General features: G+C 34.7%; 1 protein-coding gene across 1 annotated transcript; it reads right to left on the minus strand.

Annotated features, from left to right (window-relative positions):
• Positions 1-3,647: 3,647 nt before the first annotated feature.
• tcirg1a (T cell immune regulator 1, ATPase H+ transporting V0 subunit a3a) lies at positions 3,648-8,637 on the minus strand. Its single transcript, XM_073843005.1, has 4 exons — positions 8,187-8,637; positions 7,957-8,077; positions 7,574-7,745; positions 3,648-3,877 (listed from the first exon to the last, which is right to left on the minus strand). Exons 1-4 carry the CDS (start codon positions 8,307-8,309, stop codon positions 3,793-3,795), a joined length of 501 nt encoding a protein of 166 aa, XP_073699106.1. The 5' UTR covers positions 8,310-8,637; the 3' UTR covers positions 3,648-3,792.
• Between the last annotated feature and the right edge of the window lie 1,249 nt (positions 8,638-9,886).

The following is a 9,886-nucleotide window of genomic DNA, read 5'->3' on the forward strand; positions in this document are numbered from 1 at the left end:
TGTTCGGGAGGCAGACACACTCTGTCAGTTTAAATCTAGATTAAAGACACATCTCTTTAATCTGGTTTACACATAAAACATTAACACATTCCTATAATTCAAATCCGTTAAAGGATTGTTAGGCTGCATTAATTAGGTCAACCGGAACCGAAAACACCTCCCATAACATCTGATGCACTCGTTGCATCGTAAAAGAATGGCACCTACGCTAATATTAGTCTGTTTCATTCTTATTCCGAGGTCACCGTAGCCACCAGACCCAGCCTGTATCCGGATCAGATGGTCACTGCAGTCCCCCGGATCCAGTCCGCACCCAGCTTAGATCATGGATCATCACCTGGAGATGACTTCAATAGCCATGGATGTCAACCAGATGAGCTCCAGAGACAGATCATCAATGAAGACCTCGCCAACCTAGATAGCCATCGGTACTACACCACAGGAACCTGATGAGTTCTCTACAATTGGACATTGGTACAAACTGCTGGTTTCGTCTGGCCAGAGGAGAACTGGTCCCCCGACTGAGCCTGGTTTCTCCCAAGGTTTTTTTTCTCCATTTCTGTCACCTGTGGAGTTTTGGTTCCTTGCCGCTGTCGCCTCTGGCTTGCTTAGTTGGGGACATTTTCCAGCGATATCGTATACTATTTGAATTGAACTGATGATGATATCACTGAATTCATTGATGAACTGCCTTTAACTGAAAATTGATTATCTTCAATAATGCGTTACTTACACACTATTGTGCTGTTTAAATACTGTGCAGTTGCTTTGACACAATCTGTATTGTTACAAGCGCTATATAAATAAAGGTGACTTGACTTGACTTGTAAACTAACAAGAACAAACAATGACCTGTATTTTTACTAATCAACATTAACAAAGATTAATAAACATTGAAATAAATGTGTTGTTCATTGTTTGCTGATGTTAGTTAACACATGGATTAATTGTTAACAAATGACACCTTGTTGTAGTGTTACAATTATTTTTACGTTGGTTCATATGAATTCTGATTGTATTCTACATAATGTACAATACACTGTACACTATGTATTTACACCTAATGGTTTATACCAGACAGAGGTGTTTGCTGTTTTTATTCTGAGGAAATGGTTCAGAATCATTTTGGAGTATGGTTTGGAAAAAACTCAGAACTTGCATGGAATAAGCCAAGCACTAAAGTAAGAGGATTTGGTGAACAGCAATTTCAAGAACAGGTAATATGTCTTTCCGGCATATTCTTCCCTGGTTCATAAAAGCTTACAAAGCTTTGAAACATCTAGACCTATTAAACTTTTTAAACAAAAATGTTATAAATTCTGCTCTATTTGTAATATGAATTTCACTTCTTTTAAATCAAATTCAAATGATAGTTCTAATTTGCAGCCTCAATTCAAATTTAGTTCAAATCCAGGAACTGAATTGTAATTTTAAAAGCATTCTCAATTTAATTTCACTTAATATCAAATAGATTGATTAGTCTGAGCAATTACTAGATGAATGGTTCTCAACTTTATAATTTTAAGGCCAACCTTTGTCCAAGTCAATATTTGAGAGCCCTAAAAATACTCCAACTCAAAAATATGTTTATGTACACTACCAGTCAAACGTAGAACAGTAAGCTTTTTAAGTTTTTAAAGAAGTCTCTTCTGCTCACCAAGCCTGCATTTATTTGATTTTTTTATTTCAATTTTGTAAGATTTGTACTATTTAATGGATATATTTTAAAATTTCATTTATTTCTGTGATTTCAAATCTGAATTTTCTTTTTAGGTTTGTTGAATAGAAAGTTTAGAAGAACAGCATTGATCTGAAATAGAAATCTTTTGTAACATTATAAATGTCAATTTTAAATCCTTGCCAAATAAAGGTATTCATTTCTATAATTTCCTTCCTTTCTTTTTTCCCTCTGTGCATTTGCAGAATTTAAATATTAGTTTCTTATTTTTCCGGTACACAAACCTCCTAATGCCTCAATGCCACCTTTCAGGTAAGAGTGCACTTGTTTTTCCTTCCTTAATATGATTAATGGGCTGGAAAGTTTAATTTCCATTTCGACTGCTTGTGAAGAACCGTGATCATGAGGAATACAAATATTCTCAAATTCCAGGAACAAAAACCTTTATTAGTATTATGTATTTTTGTACATTATATTCAGTATTAAAGGAGTAGTTCACTTCCAGAACAAAAATTTACAGACAATTTACTCACCCTCTTGTCATCGAAGATGTTCATCTCTTTATTTCTTTGGTCCTAAAGAAATTGTTTCTTGAGGAAAACATTTCAGTGGTGCCCCCAAGTTTGAACTTCCAAAATGCAGTTTAAATTCAGCATCAAATGGCTCTAAACGATCCCAGCCGAGGAAAAAGGGTCTTATCTAGCGAAAGTATAGGTCATTTCCGAAACAAATTGACAATTTATATACTTTTTAACCTCAAATGCTCTTCTTGTCTCTGCGATGAGCATGCATAGTCTGTGTAATCCGGGTCAAACAGTTAGGGTATGTTGAAAATGTCCCATCTGGTTTCTTCAATTTCAGAATCGTCCTATATCTGTTTTACCTTTTTTGAAAACAGCATTTGGTCATCTTTACATGTTCACTTTGTAAACATTGTGTCGGTACTTCTGCAGTAATGGATGCCGATTTTGAAGTTGGGGAAGAAAACGAAATGGGAGTTTTTCGACATACGCTAAGTGTTTTGAACTGAAAAAAAAAAAGGAGTTCACGCAAACATGGACAAGAGAAGCATTTGAGGTTATAAAAGTATATAACTTATCAGATTGTTTCGAAAATGACAGATCGTTTTGCTAGACAAGACCCTTCTACCTCTGCTGGGGTCATTTAGAGCCCTTTGAGGCTGCATTTAAACTGCATTTTGAAAGTTCAAACTCGGGGGCACCATTGAAGTCCACTATATGGAGATAATTCCTGAAATGTTTTCCTCAAGAACTTGGATGACAAGGGGTGAGTAAATTTTCCGTAATTTTTTTTGTTCTGGAAGTTAACTACTCGTTTAAGATCTCTGCAAGCTTATGAAACAAACCCTGAGACAAAATTCTGAAAGAAAACATTTATTTAAAATGGATGGTTCACCTAAGAATCATATTTAATTGTATTTTTCATTTAGAGTTTGACTTGCACCTAATATACTGTGATTGTATGAGAAAGAGGCTAGTGGACATTCTGCATAACCAAGTGGTGCTCCCTACAGAGCCAAATGGGTGGAGCTTGACTGGTTATGTGTTTGGCCCTTTAACTATTTTCCCGCCAAACACGGAATTTTCCGTTATTTATGAGACGACGCTATCATGCCTACATCACTGTGTTTTACGTGTTTCTGCGTTTTCACTGTTATACGTTCGGGGCGCTATTACCCGACTCCTGGCTCTTTATTTTGATGTATTTCATGTTCAGATATTCATCCAACAAAATATTCTAGTATTCTATTAAGTGAAAATTATCAAAAATTCTGGCAGTGGCTGGCAACTTTTTTTTAAGAACCTTGGTGGGGAACTTAATCTCCACCCATTACATCCAGAGAAGGGGAGCTGAACGTCAAACTCCATCCACTGGCTTTGCAGCGAGGACTTTCTCTTCAAAACATCTCACTTTGTTTTCCATAGAACCAAGTCATACAGGTTTGGAATAACACGAGGGTGAGTTAATGACAGAATTTTATTTCAAGGTGAACAAACCTTTTGATAAATAACCCTTTACTACCAGAGGTTAACACGTTCAGTTTTTAAAATGAAGTATAAAACCATTTTTACAGGTAATGTTAATATTTACATTTACTCTAAATGCTGAATTGATGCAAAGGAAAAAGGGATGAACTTGTATCCAGATCCACTGTAGAATTTGTTCTGAAACTCCACCCTGCATCAAATAGGAAAAGTAAAATTAAACTCTTCATCAAGAGTAAGTTTCACACATCTAGAAAATTCAGTAAAGGTGCCAAAATCCACACGACTAGTGATTGATTCTTCTTTGATCAGCTTCATAGTATAAATTTTATTTTTGCATGGGGAAAACCAGAGTTTGTCCCCATGGTGTTTTTAAGTCAAGACAAGGAACATGTAATTTCAGCACAAATTCTTTGTTTTTTTTTTTAGCATTTTTGTGAATTTGAACCCTTTCCAAAATTGACTGATTTTGAGATTCATCTTTTCACACTGAGGCCAACTGAGGGAGTAATATGCAACTATTACAGAAATTTCAACTGCTCACTGATGCTCCAGAAGGAAACACAATGCAGTAAGAGCTGGGGGGTGAAAACTTTTGGAATTTGAAGATCAGGGTAAATTTAACTCCTGTCTTATAGGAAACACGTAAACATCTTCTGTATAAAGGGCAGTACTAAAAGAAAAACAAAGATATATATAAAAAAAAAAAGAAAATGTGTGCAAAAGTTTACACCCCTGACTCTTAATGCATTGTTTTTCCTTCTGAAGCATCAGTGAGCATTTGAACCTTCTGTAGTAGTTGCATATGAGTCTCTCAGTTGTCCTCAGTGTGAAAAGATGAATCACAAAACCACACAATCATTGTTGGAAAGGGTTCAAATACACAAAAATGCTAAAAACCAGAAGGATTTTTTTCTGAAGAACAGCAGCCAGTTTAACTGTTCAGTGACATTCGCAAAATGTCAGTTCACACAGAAGTCACTTTTAAACCAAGCAGCTTTCTGTTGATCAACATGACGAATTTGTGAGAATAACTGTTGCTAAATCTGTCGGGGGGAAAACTTTCACCTTCACAGACCATTTTGAATTTCTATTAAAATGACTGGATTCTGCCAGAGAAAATTGGGCATAGAATGGTGAAGGTAACACCCTTAAAGGCATGGTTCACCCAAAAAAGAAAATTCTGTCATTATTTTCTCTCCCTCATTTTGTTCCAAACCTATATGAATTTCTTTCCTCTCCTGAACTAAAAAGAAGATATTTTGAAAAATATGGGTAACCAAACATATGACAGTCAGTAGCCGTTGACTTCTATAGTTTTTTTTCCCCACAGTACCATAGAAATCAATTTCTACCGTCAACTGTTTGGTTACCTACATTCTTCAAAATATCTTTTGTTCTTAACAGAAGTAATATACATACAGGTTTGGAACAAAATGAGGGTGAGAAAGAAATGACAGAATTTCCATTTTTAGTTGTACTGTCCCTTTAAGTCCAGGAGTCATGCTTACCAGTCTAAATGATGTCATAATGACAGTGACTGCACTGTTTGAATAAAAGAATGTTCGGAATCTTTGGTCTCTTCACATTCTAACTAACTCCTCGCTAGACCAGCTGCAGAAATCCTCCTATATAATCTAGTAAGATACCTTGGTTTACTGTAAGATTTTTCAATTCTGTAAGTTTTGAGGCCCCCCTGCAGGTTTGTGGTCGGTGGTGCAGGGGGGAGCCTATAGCGTGGTAAATGGCGGGTGTGGTGTAGTGTGTTGTGTGTGGTGGGGGTGTGACACAGTGATTGACAAAACGAGGACTGGGGTGTTTACATTAGTTTCTTATCAAATGAACCTTTCTGGTTTATAGCAACCCCACCCCATCCCGTCCTCTGTTTAATATTTGTTAAATCACTGTTAACACCTGCTATAAACCTCAATAAATGACCTAATAAACTTATAGAACTATATGATCTCTGTGTTGTTGCCTTGTTTTCATGCAATATTTACTTGTTACAATGGTTCTGGATGAATAAAAGGATGCACACTGCATCTCCATTCCCAAACACTGAAAGCAAAGAATGAACAATACTTCCTCAGCATGTATTAATCTTGGTTAATGTTAATTTCAGCATTTACTAAGTCAAAAGTTGTGTTTGTTAACATTAGTTAATGCACTGTAAACTAACAAGAACAAACAATGACCTGTATTTGTATTAATTAACATTAACAAAGATTAATAAACATTGAAATAAATGTGTTGTTCATTGTTTGCTGATGTTAGTTAACACATGGATTAATTGTTAACAAATGACACCTTGTTGTAGTGTTACAATTATTTTTACGTTGGTTCATATGAATTCTGATTGTATTCTACATAATGTACAATACACTGTACACTATGTATTTACACCTAATGGTTTATACCAGACAGAGGTGTTTGCTGTTTTTATTCTGAGGAAATGGTTCAGAATCATTTTGGAGTATGGTTTGGAAAAAACTCAGAACTTACATGGAATAAGCCAAGCACTAAAGTAAGAGGATTTGGTGAACAGCAATTTCAAGAACAGGTAATATGTCTTTCCGGCATATTCTTCCCTGGTTCATAAAAGCTTACAAAGCTTTGAAACATCTAGACCTATTAAACTTTTTAAACAAAAATGTTATAAATTCTGCTCTATTTGTAATATGAATTTCACTTCCTTTAAATCAAATTCAAATGATAGTTCTAATTTGCAGCCTCAATTCAAATTTAGTTCAAAACCAGGAACTGAATTGTAATTTTAAAAGCATTCTCAATATAATTTCATAGATTGATTAGTCTGAGAAATTACTAGATGAATGGTTCTCAACCTTTTCACCCTAAGGCCCACCTTTGTCCAAGTCAATATTTGAAAGCCCTAAAAATACTCCAAAATATATGTTTATGTACACTACTAGTCAAAACAGTAAGATTTTTAAAGTTTTTAAAAAAGTCTCTTCTGCTCACCAAGCCAGCATTTATTTGATTCTAAGTACAGCTAAAACAGTACAATTTTGAAATATTTGTAGTATTTAATTGATATATTTTAAAATTTAATGTATTCCTGTGATTTCAAAGCTGAATTTTTAACATCATTACACATGATCCTTCAGAATCAGTAAATTTTCTTTTTAGGTTTGTTGAATAGAAAGTTTAGAAGAACAGCATTTATCTGAAATAGACATTTTTTGTAACATTATAAAAAATGTCAATTTAAATCCTTGCCAAATAAAAGTATTAATTTCTATAATTTCCTTCTTTCCAAAACTCTGAGCATTTGAATGGTACAGTATATAGTGTATAATGTTACAAAAGCTTTTTATTTCAGATAAATGCTGATCTTTGGATCTTTCTATTCATCAATAAATCCTGAAAAGAAAATCTTAAATATCTAATATCTTAAGTATTGATAATAATAATAATAATAATAAAAGTTTCTTGAACAGCAAATAAGCATATTAGAATGATTTCTAAAGGATCATGTGACACTGAAAACTGGAGTAATGATGCTGAAATTTTAGATTTCACCACAGGAATAAATAGCATTTTAAAATATTTTCAAATAGAAAGCAGTTCTTTTAAATAGTAAAAATATTTTGCAATATTACTGCTTTTGCTGTATTTTGGATCAAATAAATGCAGACTTGGTGAGCAGAAGAGAATTCTTTAAAAACATTAAAAATCATCATCAAAAACTTTCGACTGGTAGTGCATTTAAAGTGTTTATATGTTTATTATATATGTATCAAATGTAAGTTTAATATTGTAAATCTTTACTTTTGTGTTTTTAGCATTTCAATTGAGAATTATCTTCTTTCTTTGACCTCTGGTTGAGAACCACTGCACTAGTTGGTTTATTTTTATTTGATTTCCTCACCAGTGTAGACGCAGGGCATGCAGGAAGGCTGACAACCCCTCCATTACCAGCAGGATGGAGACAGTGAGCATGGCGAAGACAGAGAAGATGACTGACAGAATCACAGATCCCACATAGCCTTGCCACGAGAGTGAAATTCTCATCACCATCACCCAGAGAACCTCAGACAGCTCTAATGCACACACATACAGAACTAAATAAGCATCTACAACCGACAATATTTTTCTATCCACCTTATTTTAAAACACGGAAATATTTTTTGTAATTGTGTAAACTGTAATTAACACTAAAACTATCCTCGCATATTCAAGTTAAAATGGCTGCACTCACTTGTGTAAAAAATGTAAGGTGGATAAGTGAACATGTAAGAGGTGTTTGCGTACGTGCGTGTGCGAGGCTGAGAGCCCAAAGTCGAAGGTACGAGGCCGTGTTAGAGATACACCCCAGGCAGTATTCTATGGTGTGGATCGCCTGGTGCATAAAAACCTCTGTGCAATCAAAGTCCTATAAAGGCCAAAAAGAAAAGCATACAGTATACAGTAGTTTCACTATAGACGAATAAAAAAAATGCTGAGCTTCATTTGTCTTGATCATGAACTTTTTTCTTTCTCACCTCATCCTCTGTTTCCTGTCCTCCCTCTAGGTCTCCTCGTTGAGCGTTTATAGAGCTGGTGTCTGAGACTAGGGGGCGCTGCTCCTCCTGAAACTGGGAAACAAGGTCAATACCTTTCATCATACACAGTAGGAGAGAAATTGCAATGCCTAATATAACAATTGCTGGACAGGACACTTTGCGTTTCAGCTGAAAGAGCTACAATTGAGGTAAAAAGTTTAAATACACCTTGCAGAATCTGCAAAATGTTAATTATTTTAGCAAAGTAAGAGGGATCATAAAAAATGCATGTTATTTTTTTATTCAGTACTGACCTGAATAAGATATTTCACATAAAAGGTATTTACATATTGTCCACAAAAGAACAGCTGAAATTAATACAAATAACCCAATTAAAATGTTTACATATGATTGAGTCTCTTCTTTGTCCTGAACAGTTAAACTGCCTGCTGTTTTTTTTTTTTAGCATTTTTGTGTATTTGAACCCTTTTCAAACAATGACTGTATGATTTTGATTCTGAGGACAACTGAGGGACTCATATGCAACTATTACAGAAGGTTCAAACACTCACTGATGCTCCAGAAGGAATGCTCCACCTACTGGTAAAAGTTTTTTTTTTTTTTTTACTTTTAAAACTGGATTTTCCAAAAGATGGGCCAAAATCTTACACTAAACCATGTGAAATTATCCATATCCCCATGAATTAAAGTTAGAAATGTGGGTCTTTTATAAAGTGTATTAAAAAAAAACAGTTTTTGTATAAAAACCCATTTAAAAAATATTTATTTATTAATTTATATATATTTAAAAAATATCACTAACCCACTGAAAACTGCACAAATGTAGAGTAAAAACTTTAATAAACAGAAAAATACACAGTACAGACCAAAAGTTTGAACACAGCTTCTCATTCATTTGAATGAGAAGGTATGTCCAAACGTTTGGTCTGTACTTGTTACATTCCAGAAGGTTATTGGGTGTTTTGTCTGTTGCTCTTTTTTTTCTTTATTTATTTCAGGTACTTAGTGGTTCCATTGCTTGCTGCTCCTGATTGGTTGGCTCATGTTCCATTATGTCAACCAATCCCGTCACTCCATTCTTCTGATTGGCTGCTGCACATCTCAGCACTTCATCCAATCCTGTTACTCCATTCTTCTGATTTGACGATAATTTGTTTCAGTGCACCGTCCTCAACCAATCCCCATTTTCCAGCTGGCTTTTAAGAAGCCATTTCAGGAGTTAGAGTTAGTCTTGAGACTCACTTTGTTCTGGCTACACTTTGTTTTTGTCAGTCAACATGTTGGTGATATTCATGACTGAGAGACTGGTGTAGGGAAGTAAGCCACGTGGTATCCATATCAACATGTAGGTAACTTGCTGTCTAGAGATACACTAGGTAAGATGGTGCGTGCCAACCTATGTATCCCTTTTGATTTAGATAGTGTAGCCAGTTAGGGTGTTTTTTGTTTATTAGATTTATTTTTTCCAGACTAGATGGGGGGGAAAAATTGTGATTAGTTAGGCTGGGTTTTTTTTGGGTTTATTTTCACCCATAGCCAGTCTTTTAGTGCCTGACTTTAAACAATTATTTTCACTTGTAAATATTCCACTTGATACCACTTCTCTTGTTCTTTATGTAAATAAATACATTTTGTTGATAAAGTATTTAGTTTTGTCATCACTTTGGTTGCAATCAGTG

This window comes from Garra rufa, chromosome 6 (assembly GCF_049309525.1).
Source record: "Garra rufa chromosome 6, GarRuf1.0, whole genome shotgun sequence".
In the NCBI taxonomy this organism is placed as follows: Eukaryota; Metazoa; Chordata; class Actinopteri; order Cypriniformes; family Cyprinidae; genus Garra; species Garra rufa.

What these genes read in the sequence shown, in the direction of transcription:
- tcirg1a (XM_073843005.1), bottom strand. Translation starts at nt 8,309, where the DNA reads ATGATGAAAGGTATTGACCTTGTTTCCCAGTTTCAGGAGGAGCAGCGC. An exon ending in GACAGGAAACAGAGGATGAG is followed by an intron (nt 8,078 to 8,186) that starts GTGAGAAAGAAA and finishes TGGCCTTTATAG; the next exon opens with GACTTTGATTGCACAGAGGT. An exon ending in CATGCCCTGCGTCTACACTG is followed by an intron (nt 3,878 to 7,573) that starts GTGAGGAAATCA and finishes TATTTGATGCAG; the next exon opens with GGTGGAGTTTCAGAACAAAT.